The 23437-nt window shown below is 33.0% G+C and overlaps 1 protein-coding gene across 3 annotated transcripts in view; it reads right to left on the reverse strand.

Moving 5' to 3' along the window:
* LOC143239544 (uncharacterized) overlaps positions 1-23010 on the reverse strand; it is a 58642-nt gene extending 35632 nt beyond the window's left edge. The window contains exons 1-2 of one of the 3 annotated variants that reach the window (XM_076480716.1): positions 22558-23010; positions 14725-15074 (exon numbers count right to left, since the gene is read on the reverse strand). In XM_076480716.1, coding sequence (XP_076336831.1) covers positions 14725-15067 — 343 coding nt within the window. In that variant the 5' untranslated portion in view covers positions 15068-15074; positions 22558-23010. The remainder of the gene's footprint in view (positions 1-14724; positions 15075-22557) is intronic. The other 2 variants (XM_076480717.1, XM_076480718.1) reach the window with 2 other exon arrangements.
* Between the last annotated feature and the right edge of the window lie 427 nt (positions 23011-23437).

Genomic DNA, 23437 nt, shown 5'->3' on the forward strand with positions numbered 1-23437 from the left:
AACAAGAAACTACCTTGTCTCATCCCGTTCCCAAGTTATGCAACCATTTCTTTCTGGATTCTTCTCGGGTTCCGACAAACGCATGGGAACTTTGCACGTGTTTGGCCATGTCCATGGGCAAGGTAACATGCAGAGACAGTCAAATCCGCCGAAAACAGAAATCGGGGAAAACGAGCGTTTAACAATTTCTAAATCAAATTATTATACTGGAATTATCAATTATTTATTAAATAATTGTATGAAATTATTGGCAGTTTATCGTGAAATTACATTTCTGTATTATTGGTATTATTTAGAAAGTGCCAAACACGTTAAATTAAAATTACTGATTAACAGTCATACTTATTAAATTTAAACTTTGAAAATAAGCAGTTATCAGTGCAAATACTAAACAAAGAAAATGCTCCGTATATCTAATTTGTTTCTCTCCAAATATCCATGTAACATTTTCATAGAATATTCGATATTCTTTTGTGGATTTGGACTGCATCTTGCTATAGTATTTTGCAAAACATTAAAATGCACGAATGCGGGTGCGGGCATTTCATTAAACCAATCACATGAGCGCATCTTTACGGACGCTTCTACCTCACGACAGAGGACGAATGGAAAGTGGAAGCCACTAGATTCCGCAACTGTACACATCAAAATATTAATAACTCACTGGGTGGTTTTGATAAACTATTTTCGCTGTCATATACTGATGTTTTCGAATCTATTCAACGATTTTAGCTGCTGTTGTGTTTACATCGGAGTTTCTCTTTACAAAAAAAACAACAAAAAAAACTAACAAACCAGCATGTGAAACCTCATGCTGTCTGAGAATATGCTTACAGCATTAGAATATGGGGTTGATACCCCACAACGGATGGAGCACAGAGAGACTAGACTATCTTGTAGCTTTGCGTTAAAAATAAACAAATTTGTTCAACTTGTTTCCCCTCTGCTGTCTGTGTTCGAAAATATAGTCTTCGTTTTGAAATACCTTTAAACACGTGACCAATATCAGTGTGCCTAAATATCAGACACAACATATATATATATATATATATATATATAACACTGTAAAACTTGTCCAGTTTGAAAACAACTATTGTTTGAAGAATCGAAATACAACTTTTCGAAGTGTGGAAGTAAAATTTCATTTTTGAAATGTTTACTCAAACCCACACACACATTTGTAAAAAGGTTCTTCGCTTACACAAGCTTCAAAAACTAAATGAGTGTTCTAGATGTAGTGCCAGCGTCACGTTAATTTTCTTTTATATGTGCCAAAAGAGGAACAACTGTTAATATCACTTAGTTTATATATCTTTAATCGGATATGTTAGGGTTTTTTGTATTTTTGTTTATAATTTCTGTGCAGGTGCTCAACATGTATTACGAAATTCGGTTAACCAGGTTAGAGAGGTCGTAAACATACAGATGAAATACCTTAGTTAGGTAAAAATTCACATCACATTTGTCTCGATTATGTGTTCTTTCCATAAAGAAGAAGGGTCAAGTTCATCTCAGGGGACGACACAGATGCTTGTACAAATTGGCATGACTGAGGTTTTCTCCCCTGTAAATGCTATTTCGAATAAGCGGTGATAGATACAGTATTGTATACTGCACTTTTAACGTTTATGGGTGGATTCTGGAGCAACATGAGAATTATTTGTTTTGTTATCCCATACTGATTGTTTTTCTCTCTATGTGTTTTGTGGATGTCTCAGAAAGCTACTCATCCCAGCAGCCAGGTAAGTAAAGTAAGTCAGCCAGTGAATAATAACTCGCATAAACACAATTCCTGTGACAAAATATTTTGTTTCACTTGTTCATTGTACGTGACTCTTTCCTCTACTGCGGCCCGACATGGTGAGGTGGTTAAAATGCTCGACTCGTAATCGGAGGATCGCGGGTTTGAATCCTCGTCGCACCAAACATGCTCGCCTTTTCAGCCATGGGGTGTTATAATGTTACGGTTAATCTCACTATTCATTGGTAAAAAAGAGTAGCCCAAGAGCTGGTGGTGGATGGTGATGACTAGCTGTCTTCCCCCTAGCCTTACACTGCCAAATTAGGGACGGCTAGCGCAGATACCCGTCATGTAGCTTTGCGCGAAATTCAAAAACAAACAATCTGCTCGAAACAGAATTTATGGTAAGTCTTTCCTCTTTTTCTGTAGAATGTAGCCCCCGAGATCAAATTATTTTCTGCATATCATGTCTTGAATCTGAGTTCTTACCTATAGTATGAACTTATCTCTCGAATACCAGTGTATCTGATTACTATACACATTTTATTACAATTTAGATTCTTTAACCGTAACAGATATTTTATCATCATGTACTTTAACAAAAAAACAAAAAAACGCGACTTCTTTACAAAATAAACGAAGTACTTTCATGCCATCATGAGTAAAATCTAAAGTAAGAGTGCCTGATTGCAGGTCAGTTGATCCAAAGCTGAAGCAACACGTGCCACACTTTCAGTTTTGGACGCATCCAGCGTCGTAATAGTAAATCAATCCAATTATACGGTACACAAATGTATACAGTGAGCGTTGTTAGCCTCTTGCCTCCCCTATCAGCAGTTCGAAATTAGTGGCAGCTTTGCTTTTGACCTGGCTTTTCAGTCTAAGGTCATACAGTGTGTACAAGTTCAAAATACTAATTTCGACAGCGTAGTTAAAAATGTAAACTTTAATGTATAAACTGAATATAAATTGTAAAAAAGAGTTTATTACGCACCCTGTACTTTATTTCTCGTAAATTCATTATAAAAGTCTGAACAGGAAACGATAATGACGCAAAAAAATGGCCTCGAATAAATCATATTGAAATTGACATCATCCTCAATTTATTACTCATGCATTTTCAACTAATGGGATAAAAGCTTGTGTCGCTTTAATGGGTATGGGCATTTTTTATCAAGCCACTTAATTTACATGTAGTGTTATTTACTAAATTAGAATACAGTACTTGTAACAGAACTAATTAGGATACAGTAATTTGCTCTTTATTATTGTTATTTCTTTTATATACAGGGTTTGTTTACAAAGTAAGTGGTTCCGTGACTTTCATCGCCAGCACTTTATGATAATTTACACATAAATCAATAATAAACATTTCTTCCACTGCAAGTTATAGTACAAAGGTCACTGATTTCGACAACATAACACTGTCTTACGACCGGAGTACAATCACATGAGTTCTAATCATAGACATAGTAAATGGCTTATACCGAATATATAGATAAAGAAAAAATATCCGCAAAACTCGAGTATTTCCTATCTAGAAACTTTTGGTTTGGTTTTTGTGAATTTCGCGCAAAGCTACACGAGGGCTATCTGCGCTAGCCGTCCCTAATTTAGCAGTGTAAGATTAGAGGGAAGGCACCACCCACCGCCAACTCTTGGGCTACTCTTTTTTACCAATGAATAGTGAGATTAACCGTAACATTATAACACCCCATGGCTGAAAAAGGCGAGCATGTTTGGTGTGAGAAACTTGTGTGTGTGTGTGTTTTTTACTACAGTTCGTTATACATAATTAAATACGAGTTTTAAACTCACAAATAAAGACTGGCGTACATTTTAGCTCCAATTTTGTTTTTCTTAACGGAAAAAGCAATTACATTGATATACAGAGACGTGTGTGTAAGCGTGTTTATTTTTATTTTTCATTATGTTGGTACTGGCTTATAACACGTGCATTATTTATATAGCGAATAGAATCAGTTGGTTTAATAGTATGTAATTATTTGCCTTTGTGTAATGTTACACAAAAGAATTTTTTTTCATCGTCTGAGCAGTATATTAACGTTTATTTTCTTCACGAATGATCTAATGGTAATCAAAATATTAACAGAAATACCTTTTTAACGTAATGTCAAAAATGATCAAACGACAAAGAAACTTCAGGCCTAAGAAAGTTTTCCTTAAAAAAAAAAGGAAAAAAAAAGATAACACTAAATCATATTCTACAGTCTAGCCCGGCCAGTAAATTAGCGACAGAAGATGTCGCTAGTGAAAAAGTTACTATCACAGCCTCTATCTCTATCTATTCTCTACTTAATCTGTACGCATCGTTACAAATTTTTACCATTCACATAATACATCCATAAAGAAAATTATTTATTTTTGAATATTTTAATATCCCCCTCTTAAACTGATTAAAACAAGAACTATCAGTTTTTATATAATGACAGATTAAACTGCTTTTTCTGGATAGATACTCCTTCTCAGTGCTATTGTCTAACTAAACATACCTACTGAACAATTCTGTGTAAATACATATCTATTTCATGCTCTTCTATATCGTTAAGTACAGAAGTACACGCTTAAGTACGTTTATCTTATTAAATATACCTATTTAATGTTTATGTCCACATACATAAACTCAATGTATGAATGCAAATACTAAAGTTCTTACAAATGTTTCTGTATGGAAACCTATACTATCTCAATGCTTCTGTCTTGCTAGATATACTTACTTTAAGCTTCTGCTTCAATGCATATACTTTCTCAGGGTTTCTGTTTAGATAAAAGTACCCACTCAGAGTTTCTGTTACAATACACATGTTTAGACGCATACCTATCCAGTGCTTCCATTTGGATAAAAACACCTTATCCATGCTTCTGTCTGGATACACATTTCAACATAATGGAATTATCTGGGTACATAAACACCTTATCCATGCTTCTGTCTTGATAAATATATCTACTTCCATTGTTTCGTCTGTCTGGATACATGTACTTTTTCAAAATTTCTGTTTAGATAAAATTAGTCAGTGCTTCTTGCCTGGGTACATGTACATAATGAATGGTTCTGTCTGGTTATATATAGCTACTCCATGTAATGCTTCTGTCAAGACAAACCAATTAAGTTTTTAACTTCACAAGATATCTACTTCAAACTTTTTGATATATATACCTATTTCAATCTGTATATTTACTTATTTCAGTGTTACCATTTAAATACATACATGTACGTGAATGTATTTATCTTTTTTTCAACCTAAAAACATGTTGCTGAAAAGAAAACAAAAAAAACAATGTAAAATTTCATTTAACTGTAATGCAAACATCCTAACATGTGAGTTTTTTTAGAGACAAAGATCATACCACCCACATAGCTAATGTGTTCATATTAATAACTGTTTCTGACAGTGTAGGACTTAAGTATTACCACCAAGTTGCCTATTAAGACTATTTTTCTTGCTAATGAGATATTCCATAAACTTTCTTCAGCCAATAACCCTTTAAACATAAATAATTTGCTATTAAAAAGAAACTTCAATGCTATTCAGAATATATTGGAGATGTGTTGCTTCTGCTTTATGGATCTGATGACTCAAGAACATAAATGAAGTCACTCTGTTCCATAGAAACATTTCATATTATTATTACTAAATTAACAATTTTTATAGAAGCTTGTCAACTACATTGTGTGGTAAATAAAACAAGTACTTTACCACTATATATCAGTTTTAACAACTACTAGTTATTTTATGATCTGCTATGATATTTATCTTAGTTTCTTAAAGTACTTTGTAATGATACCTTATCACATTCTGACACCTACATAAACATCCAACTAAGAAAAACAAACTGTGATAGTCATTTCTTACAAGCTATGAATACAGAATTTGGTTTTAATTAATATAGAGTTCTGAACATGTTTAGTACAAAACAGAAAGTTACCATATATCTTGTCAACATAAAGTCAGGTATTTGCTAGCTCATAAACATTACTTGTATTAACACTAAGTTGAATTGTAAACTTATACCAAAATAATACAAAATCTGCACGTTTCCAATCAGAAAATAGTCAGAGCAACAACATTAGCAAATACAGTTGAAAAATTAAAATCAGTCAATATAACTGATTACATATGAAAACAGATTACACTCATTAGTATCAGATAAAATAACTGATCAAATGAAAATATGACAGAGTCAGGAAAATGATACAGTGATTAAAATTAGTATTTTTATGATTACTACTGTTTCTGTTTGTTCCAACTATCTAAGACTTCCAAATATTAGCATTACATTATTTATGGTTAATTCTAGATTGTTCAGCTAAATTGAACAGTGTTATAACTCAATAATCAACTAACTGAAATTAGTGTTTCTGACTGATCTAACCATCCAAGACTCATGCAAGAATAATGCTGATGATTAACAAATTCAGCTAATCACTTGGCACTATTAACAGTTAACTAAGTTATTAAGAATGGTTTATTTTAGGCTAGAATAAACTATTAAGGTGAAAGTTTGATATGCTGATTTTGGTATAGATATTGTCTATTCAGTTAAAATTGTAACAGATTTGATATTATTTTAATATCTATGTTTATTTCAATTTAATATTTATTTAGAAATGTATGCCACTTGTACTGTTTAATGTGTATTGCACTAGTTCCACCTGTTCTGGTGTGTAAGAATCAATATGTTTTACATTGTTGCTTATTGAATTTGAGAATTTTTTTCTAAAAAGTATAAGTTGACATGCCAAGAGAGAGTTTTAGAACGTTGTTGATCTGCTACAGTCAGTGTACTATGAGCCTCAGAAACTATAATTGTGATAAACACTAATTAATAAAAAAAAAACTACAGATAATTGACCAGAAACATTTATAGATTTTAAACATTATGAACCTTTCATCTTCAGAGAATTAACTTCAAACATTAGTATTTCTATGACGATATTAGATATCCATCTTTCTCTGTGAAAAGTAAGCTTGTAAACTGCATTAGGCCAAACAAGAAGAGAGCTAGCTGACATTCCCATTAAATGAATTGTATCTGTTTATCAGCATAAAATTAATTCACTCATTGTGGACCTGGACCATCAATAAAATATTCAGTTCTAGAACAAACAAAAGACTGAATATTGTTTGCAAGTTTGCAAAATTTTTGTATATGAATAATTATTTATAATTACCGTTATTGTAAATTGTATTGTAATTTGCATGTTGAAACATTTGTATTAAGAAAGTGTGTATAAATTTTGCTGGCAAATATTATAAATTTGATATACACTGACAACTTCTAAGTTCAATTTAAAATTGTTGTATGTAATAATTCAGACTCATTCAGGATAAATTATAATACATAACAAAGTTCATAAATGGCTGATTTTGAGGAGAAATGACACTAGTTATTCAGGCAAAATCTGGAACAACTGATTTTTGGGACAGAACAAATCTATTCAGGTGCAATTTAGAAGAAAGAATGCTCTTTATTTGGGTAAACACTGAAAACTGATTGTGGGCTACAATAAAGGTTGTTTTTCAGTTGAATTATAAATCATTCATATTTGGGTTGAATACATGTCTATAACAGACAATGTCTCTTAAAGTGTTGTACAAACATTATAAGTTTACTATCCAGCTAGTGATCTTCAGTGAAGAACGAAAAAAAAAGCTCTTTAATCATCAGTTACATCTTACCTAAAAACCACAATAACTGACATATGTAAGAATGTTGTAATAAATTGTGTTTGATATCTACTAATCATTGGCTCATATAATTGATAATCAAGTGCAAAAAAATATGTTAAATACATTACTCTGCTAAAGTTTACACCTCATTCTCCTTCTAAAAAAATAGAAGTAAATGATTAACAGCTAGTTGAAAATCATAAATAATACACCATAGTTAGGGTAATGTGAGTACACTAAACTCTTCTTGTAATTAAATATTAGTACATATAGTCTTCTTAATACTTTTGTAATGGACAAGTGCTAGACATTCCAAACATTTTGTTTTTAAACCTCTGCACTATACAATGAAAGCATTTACTTTGAAATCAATTTCTGCATTGTAATTCTGTCAGATACTTACAAATGCTCTTTATTCATCACCTTATAACTTCTAATGCATTTTAAAATTCAAGAGAAAACAGTTACACCATCAGAAACAGGATATTGAGTTTAAGAATCACGTTTAAATTAACTGAAAGTAGCTATATATATCTACTGATTGCTACTAAAATATCACTGGGTGAATCTCAACCAAATATTGTGTGATGATAGTTTAGAACAATGGGCATGTTAATGGGGGATTCACAAACCCCTCTACCACCCTATTAATACTATTATTGAGCATTTATTACATCTGGCATAAGTTACTGTTAAGCATCAGGTTATTGCATATGAAATGTTGGGTTTTCATGTGCATATTTGAAACTATTTTTAGTGGCTGAAAGAGGAACATTATTGTAACTTATCAGAATAATATATTATCTGGTTTGGCACATTTCAAGCTCACTTTATTTTTCTTATTCCCCAAACTGAATCATACTTACATTGATTTTTGTCACCATGCATAAAATTGGTATTCATGTAATTTCCTTCTACAAGTTCAGGTTTGGTCACAATGCAGCGACAGCAGTTAGTAATATTAATCACATATTTGGTAATGTCACAGCTAACTAATACACAACACAGTGTTGGTTTAGGAGATTGTGTTTTGGTGACACAAACCTTGAAAATGAGCCATGGGGCCATCCCCAGACAGCCATTTATGAGGAAGAATTGAAGGCCTCAGTTAGAGCACATGCCCTCGAACTGTGAGAGAACTTGCCAACAAACTTAACATTCATCTTTCAACAGTTTCCCAACATCTTGAAGCAAGTGGGAAGGTGAAAAGGCATAAGAAATTGGTACCTCATAAACTGACTGTAAACCACCACACAAGACGAGTTGACATTTGTTCCTTACTCCTTATACACAGCAAAAATTATTCTTTTCTCCATAGAATAGTCACCTGTAATAATTAATGACAATCCAGGTAGTAGCTTGACTATGATGAAGTGCCAAAACCAGTTCTTCATCCTAAGAGACCCATGGTCAGTGTTTGGTGATCATCAGCAGGTGTGATCCATTATTCATTCTTAGACCCACAAAAACACAATCACAGCAGAAAAATATTGCCATGAACTTGAAATTATCCATCAAGAATAGTCACAAAAACATCCAGCAATAGTCAATCATAGTGGACCCAAATTGTTTCATGACAATGCTTGACCTCATCTCATGCATTATTGTCCAAAAACTAAACAAACTTCACCATGAAACTTTACCTCATCCACTACATTTACCAGATTTTCCCCTTCAGATTATCACTTGTTTGAACAATTAGACATTTTTTAAATGAAATAATATTTGTAAAATTAATATAAATTGAAAGTGCCTTTAAAGACTTCATTGCATCAAAGAATACCCAATTCTTTAAAGATTGCATTTTTAAACTAACAACTTGTTGGCAGAAGTGTATTGAGTCTAAAGATTATTTTGATTAAATAAATTAAAAAGCAAAAAGATGTACTTGTTTCACATTTTCCTTTAAAAACCTGACATTTCATATGCAGGAACCCGATACATTCCTAGATGGTGGTACATGCTTACACTGTAAAAAAAGCTATTGAATTTTCTATAACAGTGTAGAGGGAGGGTATACAAAAGTTTTATGCATTTCAGTGTGTGTGCTGGTACTCTCTATGGATGGTTTCAATGAAATAAATAAACACCACTATTGCAAAAGTATATAAACTTAGTTGAAGTTTCTACTTCAACAACCACCATATGGTTGGTATGGAGAGCCATTTTTTTGAGTTATATCAACTTTCTACTTTGACTTGTGACCTTTCAACTTTAGGCCATAACACATTTCTGCTGCAAATGACTGTATTATCATACAAAACACTGTGAAAGGACATTTTAAAGGGCTGGATATTGAAAGCACCACTACCACCACTACTTGGTTACTAGGTCTTTGTACAAAGTCACCCTGACCATCACACTGTGTATAACATGCTTTAAACATATACATATTGTGTCATTAAAGCTCAGACAAAACTTTTGGTTGAAGTAATAATGAACATTGTAATAACAATTATGTTTCAAATAAATTGTGTGAAAATAAGGATTTTTGTGTTATTTATCATAGCATCCACCTGCACATTTTAAGTTTATAACCCAGACAAAGGATGGATACCTTAACTTGTAGTTAATATTCTAAAATTAGGACAAATGAAGATTCATAGTGTAAAGCAACTGCTTTTAAATCTAGATTTTTAATGTATGCAAAGTGATCTCTCATCTCCGAGTTAGTGCATCATGACACCTAAAAAAAACTCACATATAGCTTGGAAACTGGGTCATTAACCATTTCTTGACTGATAAGCATTCAAGTCAGAAATACTGAAGCTATAGTTAAAATATTAAATGAATTCTTTTTGTTTTGTACAAAGAATTGTTACTTGTAGGTTTATGGTAATAAAATGTGATTACAAATAGTCTTCTTAGAGAAATCAATCTCCTAATTTATGAAGCTTCTTCCTTATTTTCAAAACAACTGTGCTTTGAGTACATACATTTAGTGAATTAGTGATTATTTATAAATGCATGTTAAATAGCACAAAACAGTATAAACCCCTTAAAAATAAGTTTTCACAGACTTTGGAATCATAGTGAAAGTGCATACAATTTCATCAAATTATCAGTAATATGAGAAAGTGTAATCAAACTTATTGCATGCAAACTGATCCTGATGTGGTATCCATTAGACAAGTCCCAAGTATATAAAATACAGGCAACATAAATGTTATTTGAGAATAAAATCGACATTGACAAAAAGGGAGCATGAGTAGATCCAAACAAAGTGTTAATTCACACACACATGCACAGTAAATTATTGTCTACTTAAATGGGCAGTTTCTGATTTTATTATCAATGGCTACAACTGCTGCTAAGGTAAAAAAGTAATGGAAAGTATGTTTATATCAAAGACATGACACAGAATAAAATACATTCACACTAGATAAGAACTAGTGAAAATCAAGAACAGTGAAACACTATTAAGTCTTAATGAGACACTGCCACAATTCTTACATTAGTTAAATGTATTCAAGGATGGTAAATCTTACAAGTTACAGTGACCATTCTTTTTTGGAATGAAAATGATCTCACTTTAGGGATGGATGACAATGAAACATGGCCAAAGAAATAAAAGCTATTGATCTACTGTTGCAGTAAGAAGATAAGTACAAGTTAATAGCCTTCACATTTTTAGCTTATAACCATACCATTAGTTATGTGCTTAAACATTACCTGAAGATATCTAAATAAATATATATTTTATAATTGTAGAAAATGGTAAAATGATATTCCTAACTAATACAATCTGTTCACATTTACACTTGTATATTGTGTTAAGAATTACTAGAATTTTAAAAGATATTTAAAACGTGTGTGGTTGAATGTTACATTATGATACAACACTTGAGTTAAGATGAACATTGCTTATATAATAAATTAGCAAACAATGATTTATAAACATTATCAAATGGCTCATTTTTGGGAGTATATACTACATGTTTTGACACAAATTTGTTTTTAATCTTCTTCAGATCTGCAAAAAATCAATACTCTGTTGAAATATATTGTATGTTCTCACTAAAATAAAACACTGTTACACTTATAAATCATTATTTGCCAACTTACTACAGTAACACTTAAATAAGTGTAGATAGAATGGATCAAGAAACAAATTTTGTTAGCATTCTTGAAAATATTAAAGTTTTGAAAAATTATGTCTGCATTAAAAATTGAAAGTCTTGAAACAAAGTACATTTTGTCAAAAATATTGTACACCAATCAAAGTAGGCTTGTAAATGTTCACCTTTATTATTTTTCAAATTCTTATAGGTTTATTACACAAATATCCACAAACAAAAATTCTAACATGAGTGATGTTACTGTCCCTATTATTGAATTACTGACCAGAGGGAAGAGAGTCAGCCAGCAGCACCCATTGTCAACTTTTGGTCCAACCTTTCATTATTGAATAGTGGAATTAAACCCCAATGTAGGTTAAGACATTATATCTTTACAGATTAAAAAAAACATCTTTGGAACACTGTTTATTGAATTTTGTGATCCTTACTTTGTGGAACTATTATCAGAATATAACTGCCAAGGGGTATTACATTATGGTCAAATCTAATCGTTGATAAAGAGAGTAGCTCTCAAAAATTGGTGGTACATGAAACGCTACCAGCCAGTTGCCTTTTCTTAAGTCAGAAGTTCAAAATTAGGGATAACATCAGATGACCTTGTTCAATTTCAGATACACACCAATTGATCTCACATGACATCATAGTTAGTGCAAATGTCCTTAGCATAATGGGGTGCATGTGTTCTACTCTATAGATGGCTTACAAATTTGAGAGTGTAGCCTAGTGGCCATTGGTTAAATAAACACAAAGAGTGATGCCTATTGTTTATATTTACCTTGTTTAGACTAAATAATGGTATAGTTTAGCTTAATATATTGCCTACTAATTACATGATGTTATAAAGGTAACCAGTGTTACATTACTCTTGGCACGAGGGGATTGAAACCTTCCTCCAGCCATGAACCTTTAAAATTTGTGCAAAAAAATATATGGTAGAAAAACTCACAGTTTGATAACTAAATACTTATCTCAAATCTGAACTATTTTGAAACAATAAGAAAAACAGTTAATGATATTAACTCAGTAACCACTGCAACACAAAAACATTTGTAGCTTTGTTCAATCTTTCAACTGTAACTATTCTATTTGGTGTACAAATTCAACCTAATCACATAGAGAGTAATAATAATGATGCAAGTTTCTTGTTTAGTATATAGTAATTGAGCTCTATATACCAAAAGCTCAATTAATTTTGATTAAAGTAAAGTTCAAAAGTTTTAATTTTAAAACTGCACATACATGAAGATATTTTATATAAATGTGGTAGAATAAATTAATTATTAAAATTAAAACTACAAAGCTATTTTTCACTTTGTTTTTAAATGGCTTGAGAAACAAATTACAAATCTGGGCTCCAGTCACTGAATTTAAGTCAAACATATAATTTTGCAGAAAAATGCACTTGTACATATCTGCAACTTTCCACAAAAACCAAATTTCTGTACCATGTATCTTTAACATCAGCTTATTACAACACAACTCTTATTGGTCTAAACCTCCTTCACATTAAATTATTATGCTTAACATCTTCCAGGTAACTTATGTTTCTATAAAGCTAAACTATATTTTAAATAATAAGATAAAATAAATAAATTGAGATAGATTTAAAAATAAGTTTAAAAAACAGAATTTACTAGATGTGGACTAATAACAGTATTAGTCTAACAATATGCGACACCGTTGTCAACCTATTTACACAAACAGTTATCCTATTTAATAATGATTCAAATAGGAAGCTCTAGAAATGGGAATGTCTGGCAGTAATTATGTACCTTTTAAACAGTCTTATACAGAAAGTTGTTTGATTTATTGACTGCTCAGGAAGCATATATTTCTACCATTTTCCAGTTTGTAGTGTAAAACGTAAAGTATTAATCATTTTAATGTATTTTTCTAAACTTCCATCTGTATCAATAACATCTCCCTTCAAATTTTATGTTGTATTCAGAAAGTTATTAATTATACGTTTTTTAGGCTGATGATGGAATTAAAACAATCCTGAGATACTGCTAAGTAATGATTTTTTGGAATTGCTATATTTTACTATTCATTTTAAAATTTTGAGGTAATCTGGTATCATCACATTTTTTTTTGACCAAATAGTAAACTTTTAATTGTGTGTTTTTCTATGAGTGAATTTCTTTTCATTAAATTATATATTATTTAGCACAAAATGTAACAAAAATGTTTACTAGTTTTATTGCATCAAATCCACAAACAATTATTTTTAATGATGAATCAGTGTATTTAGTAATAGTGTACTAAAACCAAGTATCCAAATTCTCTGTAACACTATGCACTTTAACAACAATTTTAAATGAAGAACTATTTTATTTAGTAGAAAGTATTCCAATTTTCTGATTGGTTATGCAGTACCTCTTACTATGCCAGTGAAATTTTCTTAAAGCCATATACAATGGTAATATCCAATAAAAACCTGAGAATGTGGATGTTTAGTATTCTTCTGATTTGTATCCAATGTCACCAAGTAATGTTTATTTTCACAAACAAAAATTAGTAGTCTTATGAAAATAAGTATGAGGAAACCCAAGGAACAGTATAAAATATATCATGCACATAATATAGCATAAAACGTGAAACCTGTAAAATATAATTAGTGAATAATATAATTAATTAGGCAATTAATCCTGAACTGCAGTATGTGAAACAGCAACTTAGTCCTTTACTGGAAATCAATCATCAAATGAATGGTATCGAAAACATTGTTTTTTAAAACCCAAACCAGGTTGAAAATAGGAATAATTGAGTAGTTAATGTAATCAATTAATGAGCTCAACAATTAATAAATTAGCATATTTCACTGCTCTGTAGTTTTACTGTCAATAAAATAGAACCAGATGAAAAAGATATTCTGTAATTATTAATTGAAGAACATAAATTATACAAGGTATACACACAAAGATTTATCAAAGTATTTCAACCTGGATATAAAAAGAGTTCAGAAAACTAGATGGAACTGCATAAACTAGTACACAAGTAAACATATAATACAGGATTCTAACAAACAGGGGTCAAATTGAAATAGACTTGCATAATTATTATTCATTTTGTAAAAAGGAGTAATTTCATATTTTGAGAGAAGACAAAAATATTTGTGCCAAGATATCTAAAGTACTGTATATTGTTGTATATTAAGCATTATATAGTGTTATACCTAGCTTTTACTATGGCATATAGGCAAATTACTTACCATTAAAAGACATGAGCTGAGCAGGCAAAGAATGGGCAGCAAAAACTCTGCTGAAAGAAGATGTGTCATCAGGAGTACTGGTATCTGAGTTAGGTGAATCTGATACTCCTAGACTAACACTGGGGTCTGAAGGTATGCCTAAAGGCTGGCTAGAAGTTCCATTTACACTTAACACGCTAGAAAGACTCCGAGCCCGTTGTCGAGCATCAGCAGCACTTGTTCCAGTTCTGTGCCCATGTCCCAAAATCCGAAAATTACTTGTGGTTGTAGATGGAGAGCCACAAGCTTCATTAGCTGAACTGCTGCGAGGACTGTGACCACTAGTGCTTTGCTTGGTTCCCATAAATATCCTGAAAATATTAGTTATTAGCTTTACTGTACTAAAAAAAAAAAAAACAATTACTGTCAATATGATTCATTATAAAAGCTCAAACCACTTCCTTATATACATTTTAAGAAAAATAAAATTCTCAGCCAAAAATTAATGAAATAAAATTTATAATATATCAACTTTAGTTTGATTACAAACTACACTCCATGACAGAAAAAAAAGTTTTTGTTAAAATGTATTCCCACTTTGTAAAATATACAGCCGAGTAAACAATCACCAACTGTGCCTTGGAAGATGAAAAAAATGTTTACAAAAAGCCAATCAGCCCAAACACTTCATACATATATACATACAACAATCCAAACTACCTACAGACTTTTGTGTCCATCCAACCATCTAATCTATGTTTGAACATTTTAAACAGCATGAAGTAGCATGATGGAACAGATGCATGCTGTTGGCATTATCTAGCTGTTAAAACAAAATGTTGAGAAAAGGCACATGTGAAGTAAATATTGACCAAAGGAGTGAGTAGTACAAGAAAAGCAGAATTCTGAATGGTAAAAGAACTTAGTGTGCAAGATAAACATTAACTGTAAGGACAGGAGGAGAGAAAAAATGGGAAAATGCCCAACAGTAGAGGGGTACAGGGTGTAAACATAGAGTAAATGACCCATTGTGCACGTGTCGTAAGGTATGTAGTCAGTCCCAGGGACTAAGCACATGAAACAAAACAAAAATAACATACTAAGAAACCAAATAAACACAGCCATAAAACTACGCTCACCTGAGAAAATTAATGATGAAATCAACAAAATAAAACACTTCATCAACATCAACAAATTTCCTCCAAAAACTGTTGAAAAATTACACACACTTAGATCAACAAACAAAAATAAACCCCAAGATACAACAAACTACAAAAGTTCACACTGCTGTATAACATATGTTCCTGACATCAACCAAATATAACCAACACTTCAAAAAATCTTAAGACAAAACAACGTTCCAGTAAACACCAAATTTATTCAAAAACCAGGTGCAAAACTAAAGTCCATTCTACGTAAAAACTACTAACAAACACAACACCAACATAATTTATAAAATACAATGCAACAACTGCCACGACTTATATGTTGGAGAAACAAGCACAAAAATGTAAACTAGATTCAAAGAACACAAAAAAACACCCTCACTCATTTTTGAACATTGCAACTCAAATAAACACAATATAACCATAGAAAACACCCAGATATTAAGTATGAAAACAACTAAAAACAAATGCAAAATCAAAGAAGCCCTAATTATACAACAACTAAAACAAAATTAAACCAATATAAATGAACACCTTTATATCTATACTAATTAATAACCTAACATCTAATTGCAACACCCCCTACAATCCCATACCTCGTCCCTAAGACCTGCCTGGCAATGGTAAGTTGCAAACTCTCTCTTTTTCTTAACCTGAAGATGATCTAGGAAGGTTGAAACATTGTTCTCTCCTTATCAATAAAAGTATTAAGTCACACCAGCCATCTGAGATAAATACACAATGTTATGTTCTTTATGTTCTTTAGGCCAATGAACATAAAGAAAAAATATGCATTTTGTGTTATTAGACTCAACCACTTATTTGAGTAGAGCTTTGAAAGATGAAAATAAGAAAAGGGAAAATAAAAAAAAAAACTTTTTTAGCATTTAATAAGGAAAATGTGAACACTATGAAATTAGCCTAAATACTAGCTGGTCAAAAGTTTAAGACCATACCAAAAAGAAGTCCTAAACAGGGTAGGAAATGCCCAACAAAAGGTCTCTAGCAAGTTGCATGATTGTCATTGCAAATAACTGCAAACATTCGCTTTGGCATGGTCAATATAAGCGTTTGCAGAAGGCTGGCTGGAATCTTATTCCAAGTGGTGAATATGGCTTCACAAAGATCATGCACTGTTTGGAATTGACATCCATTTCTATAGACTTTACTTGCCATCCATCCCCAAACATTTTCAATGGGGTTCAGTTTTGGCAAACACATTGAATGGTCCAAAAGAATCACGTTATTTGCCATGAAAAAGTTCTTTGTTCTGTGGGCATTGTGGATTGCAGCATTGTCCTGCTGAAAGATCCAGTCATTTCCACACAAACGAGGACCTTCAGTCAATAAGGATAATCTCTCCAACATGCCAATATAGCCAGCTGCTGTTTGACACTCCTGTATAACCTGAAGCTCCATTGTTCCATGGAAGAAGAAAGCACCCCAGATCATGATGGAACCTTCTCCACTGTGTCGTGTAGAAAATTTCTCCGGTGGGATATCCTTATCGTGTCAGTAACATTGGAAGCCATCTGTACCATGCAGGTTAAATTTTTTCTCATAAGAGAACAAAACCTTCCTCCACTTTTCTTCGTCCCATGTTTGGTGCTCCTCAGCAAAGTTTAACTGAGCTGTTTCGTGTTGTGGAAGGAGACATGGCCTTTGGAGATGTTTCCGGTTTTCAAAGCCTTTCTCTCATAGATGCCATCTTATTGTTCTTGAGCTACATTCCGTGTCCATAAGGGCCTTAATCTGGTTCAAAAATTGGCTGGTGTCTTGCTGGACAACCTGTCGAATCCGCCTGCTCAAAGCTGATGAAATTTTCTTGGGCCGACCACGTGAAATTCTTGTTCCGTATCCCTCAGGATCTTTTAAGAAGTTTGCAACAGCAGTTTTACTATGCCTAATCTCACCAGCGATCGCACGTTGAAAGAGACCTTGTTTTTGCAGTTTGATAATTTTGCCACGTTCAAACTCTGCCAACTTTTTAGCCTTTGCCATGTTTTTACCCAATGTAACACAGGAGATGTCAGTGGGAGATGTTGACAACACTAATGCTTGAACACAAATGACTAAATTTTGTAATGTGTTTATTGATTAACGCTTTGTTTCAGTATGGTCTTAAACTTTTGACCAGCTAGTATTTAGGCTAATTTCAATGTTCACATTTTCCCTATTAAATGTTAGAAAATTTTATTTTTATTTTCACTTTTCTTATTTTCATCTTTCGAAGCTCTACTCAAACAAGTAGCTGAGTCAAATTAAAAATAGGCATTTTGTGTTGTTAATGTTCATTGGCCTTAAGATTTTGGCCAGCAGTGTAACTCTTAATTATAAAAAAAGGTGATGCATGTGGAATATACTGATTTTAATTACAAGAATAATTTTGATGGGAATAACTTTAACAGTGTTATGAAAGTTAACATTTTCCTTACTTAAAAATATATTAATAACATACTTACATACAGATTAACTACCTTCCTCAATGCATCTGTGAAAGAGATTTGTATGCCACTATCTCTTAGACATGACTGCATGATGTCATCATTTGACAGAACCCTCCACTAATAAGAAAGTGACACCTTCATGCACACTAACACCCTTTATAAGATTACACTTGTGAATCTTCATTCTTTGATGAAGAGTGTAAAAAAAACTTGCACCAGAAGTGAGGCAGATGGATAGGAATATGTGAAGTGTACAATATCTATCAAAAGTAGATTTTCAAGTGAGGAAAATGTTAACTCCTAAGATAACTTACCTCTATACACAGATCAGCTAGAATTTCATTTTGGTGTGGTGGAAAGGCTAGTACAAAATTACCTAAATGAGCACCCTTCAGAGAGCTCCAACAGGATGTCCATGTAAGACCAAATTTTCCTCTCTTCCAAGGCATGCTCTTCTCCTGTATAGGAAGACAGAAGAGGTGCAGAAGCCAATTTTGTGTTACAGGTACACAATAAAAATGCCCATTAAGACCAAATTTTGTCTCTTCCAAGGCATGCTCTTCTCCTGTATAGGAAGACAGAAGAGGTGCAGAAGCCAATTTTGTGTTACAGGTACACAATAAAAATGCCCATTAAGACCAAATTTTTGTCTCTTCCAAGGCATGCTCTTCTCCTGTATAGGAAGACAGAAGAGGTGCAGAAGCCAATTTTGTGTCACAGGTACAGAATACAAATGCCCATTAAGACCAAACTTTCATCTCTTCCAAGGCATGCTCTTCTCCTGTATAGGAAAACAGAAGAGGCACAAAAGCCAATTTTGTGTCACAGGTACACAATACAAATGCCCATTAAGACCAAATTTTTGTCTCTTCCAAGGCATGCTCTTCTCCTGTATAGGAAGACAGAAGAGGTGCAGAAGCCAATTTTGTGTTACAGGTACACAATAAAAATGCCCATTAAGACCAAATTTTTGTCTCTTCCAAGGCATGCTCTTCTCCTGTATAGGAAGACAGAAGAGGTGCAGAAGCCAATTTTGTGTTACAGGTACACAATAAAAATGCCCATTAAGACCAAATTTTTGTCTCTTCCAAGGCATGCTCTTCTCCTGTATAGGAAGACAGAAGAGGTGCAGAAGCCAATTTTGTGTCACAGGTACAGAATACAAATGCCCATTAAGACCAAACTTTCATCTCTTCCAAGGCATGCTCTTCTCCTGTATAGGAAAACAGAAGAGGCACAAAAGCCAATTTTGTGTCACAGGTACACAATACAAATGCCCATTAAGACCAAATTTTTGTCTCTTCCAAGGCATGCTCTTCTCCTGTATAGGAAAACAGAAGAGGCACAAAAGCCAATTTTGTGTCACAGGTACAGAATACAAATGCCCATTAAGACCAAACTTTCATCTCTTCCAAGGTATGCTCTTCTCCTGTATAGGAAGACAGAAGAGGTGCAGAAGCTAATTTTATGTTACAGGTACACAATAAAAATGCCCATTAAGACCAAATTTTTGTCTCTTCCAAGGCATGCTCTTCTCCTGTATAGGAAGACAGAAGAGGTGCAGAAGCCAATTTTGTGTTACAGGTACACAATAAAAATGCCCATTAAGACCAAATTTTTGTCTCTTCCAAGGCATGCTCTTCTCCTGTATAGGAAAACAGAAGAGGCACAAAAGCCAATTTTGTGTCACAGGTACACAATACAAATGCCCATTAAGACAAAATTTTCATCTCTTCCAAGGTATGCTCTTCTCCTGTATAGGAAGACAGAAGAGGTGCAGAAGCCAATTTTGTGTCACAGGTACAGAATACAAATGCCCATTAAGACCAAACTTTCATCTCTTCCAAGGCATGCTCTTCTCCTGTATAGGAAAACAGAAGAGGCACAAAAGCCAATTTTGTGTCACAGGTACACAATACAAATGCCCATTAAGACCAAATTTTTGTCTCTTCCAAGGCATGCTCTTCTCCTGTATAGGAAAACAGAAGAGGCACAAAAGCCAATTTTGTGTCACAGGTACACAATACAAATGCCCATTAAGACCAAACTTTCATCTCTTCCAAGGTATGCTCTTCTCCTGTATAGGAAGACAGAAGAGGTGCAGAAGCTAATTTTATGTTACAGGTACACAATAAAAATGCCCATTAAGACCAAATTTTTGTCTCTTCCAAGGCATGCTCTTCTCCTGTATAGGAAGACAGAAGAGGTGCAGAAGCCAATTTTGTGTCACAGGTACAGAATACAAATGCCCATTAAGACCAAACTTTCATCTCTTCCAAGGCATGCTCTTCTCCTGTATAGGAAAACAGAAGAGGCACAAAAGCCAATTTTGTGTCACAGGTACAGAATACAAATGCCCATTAAGACAAAATTTTCATCTCTTCCAAGGTATGCTCTTCTCCTGTAATAGGAAAACAGAAGAGGCACAAAAGCCAATTTTGTGTCACAGGTACACAATACAAATGCCCATTAAGACCAAATTTTCATCTCTTCCAAGGTATGCTCTTCTCCTGTATAGGAAGACAGAAGAGGTGCAGAAGCCAATTTTGTGTTACAGGTACACAATAAAAATGCCCATTAAGACCAAATTTTGTCTCTTCCAAGGCATGCTCTTCTCCTGTATAGGAAGACAGAAGAGGTGCAGAAGCCAATTTTATGCTACAGGTACACAATAAAAAAATACCCATTAAGACCAAATTTTTGTCTCTTCCAAGGCATGCTCTTCTCCTGTATAGGAAGACAGAAGAGGTGCAGAAGCTAATTTTGTGTTACAGGTACACAATAAAAATGCCCATTAAGACCAAATTTTTGTCTCTTCCAAGGCATGCTCTTCTCCTGTATAGGAAGACAGAAGAGGTGCAGAAGCCAATTTTGTGTTACAGGTACACAATAAAAATGCCCATTAAGACCAAATTTTTGTCTCTTCCAAGGCATGCTCTTCTCCTGTATAGGAAGACAGAAAAGGCACAGAAGCCAATTTTGTTTCACAGGTACAAATGTAATTAGAACATGATCACATCCAAATGCTTTCATGCAAGTTGTTAGAATTACAATGTATGTATAAAAAATGAGACTATGCTAAAACAATGCACAGCAATGGTAAAACAATGGAATGATGAGCTGAAAAGGATGTGGAAGAAATGCAAATTGGGTAAAAAAAAAAAAGACCACAGACAGGGTCAATGTGATGAGAATATGAAATGGAAGGAGAAGTGCATAGAAGAGAAGAAAGGAAATACACAGATGTAGAACAGTATTAGCAGATAGTGGCATCAACACCATGAGATAATACAAACACTCCAATATTATATTTGTGTGATAGTGACTGACAAAAAAGATGTCAGAAAGTATGATGGCAAGCAAATGATGAAGGCCTAGATTATGGAATGTGAAGATTAGCTGAAAGGTGATCTCAATGAGGACTAGGAATAAAGAGCAAGGTAGAGAAAGAAGAAAAATTCTGGAAAAAAACAAGGACAGAACCAGGTCAGTCCTGGTTAACAAGGAGAAATAAAAACCACTGTAGGCATTTGAAGCAAGGGTAAGACTAAGTAAACAAGAAAAAAGGAAGAAACAATAGACAGGAAATAACTGATTCACAGAGTCCAACCATAGAGGAACAAAGTACAAAGAAATAGAGCTAAAGAAATGGAATAGGTCAAACAGGAAAGGGAAGGTACATATAGTAAAAACCAATGAAATAAGAAAAAGAACCTCAGACAAAAGGCAAAGGTAAGAAATGGAGTACAGAAAAGTAGAGAGAAGACAAAAATGCCAAATCAGGGAAAAGTGAAATGGAAAGTAAAACATAATACCAAATTTGATCAGATAGATATCAATGAAAGAGAACCAAAGGAAAGAAAAGAAAAAGGATACAAACAGAACAAAACAAGTCACTAAATAAAAGAATATGAGGAATATTGCCATGAGGCACCTGGATACTAAAAATAGCAATTTATAACAATAGGTGAAGAAATTAAACAAGACTGTAAAAGTACTTGGTAAAATTTTTACATCAATTTAACTATGCTGGGATGCATCACCGTTTCATATTCATAGTATAGATATCACTACAGACTAGTATTATTATAGTTTTCACTAATATATCAGGGACGGTACTACTATTGCTATCTCGTATGCGTACTGTAAGTTTTATTGTTATTTATTGATGTTAAATAGTAACCAAGTCACCTAAGTTTAAATTAGGTACTTTTACTTAAAATTAAAAGTTAAACACTCACCTTGTACACTAATCTTAAGCTTGAAATAAATGTGCAGTCGATGTTTGGAATTTAGGACTAGAGCAAAGCTAATGTAAAATCCAAGCACTACAATCAGTTTGGGCTTTTACTGTGTTACGAGATGCAACTTTCAATTCTAATCTACAGCAAGTTAAACTTCTCTGCAGACAATGTAATCAAACTTTGACAGCTTTATAAAAAAAAAAAAAATAACTGCCAATAAAAACAACTATGTCATTATCAAACGATAATACAAATAAATTTCCCATTCAATGTAATTACAGAACTTCGAGATGTATAATCATTATAAACACACACGCCATATTTCACTTCTGATACTAACTGTAATTCCCTTTTCACTCCTTAGGCTTAAGATTTCAAAAACAATCAATGAAATGCTGTGAGATTACATATAAACCTTTCCTTACGTAGTGTTTACTACGCCCTCACCATAAGTAAATATACTAAATAAAATGTTAAACTACATTTTTTTACTGCTCTAAAATAGAATATGTTGCGCAAAGATGTATTAGGAGAGAAATAATTCTACACTCAATTCAATATTGCTAACGTTAAATAATTATCAACTTAAGAATATTTTAAAAACAGTTTACTTTCAATGAAAATAAGCTACAATTATTCACTACTTTGAGTGTCAATTTTTTAACCGATAGTTTATATCCTTAATTATATTTGAATATTATCTTTAAGTTTTTAAAAAATGCGTATTTTCTTGTAGCCAAGCCACATCAGGCTACCTGTTGAGTCCACCGAGGGGAATCGAAACTCTGCTTTTAGGGTTGTAAATCCATAGACTTACCGCTGTTTTGTTTGTTTGTTTGGAATTTCGCACAAAGCTACTCGAGGGCTATCTGTGCTA

This window comes from Tachypleus tridentatus, chromosome 13 (genome assembly GCF_004210375.1).
Source record: "Tachypleus tridentatus isolate NWPU-2018 chromosome 13, ASM421037v1, whole genome shotgun sequence".
Classification (NCBI taxonomy): Eukaryota; Metazoa; Arthropoda; class Merostomata; order Xiphosura; family Limulidae; genus Tachypleus; species Tachypleus tridentatus.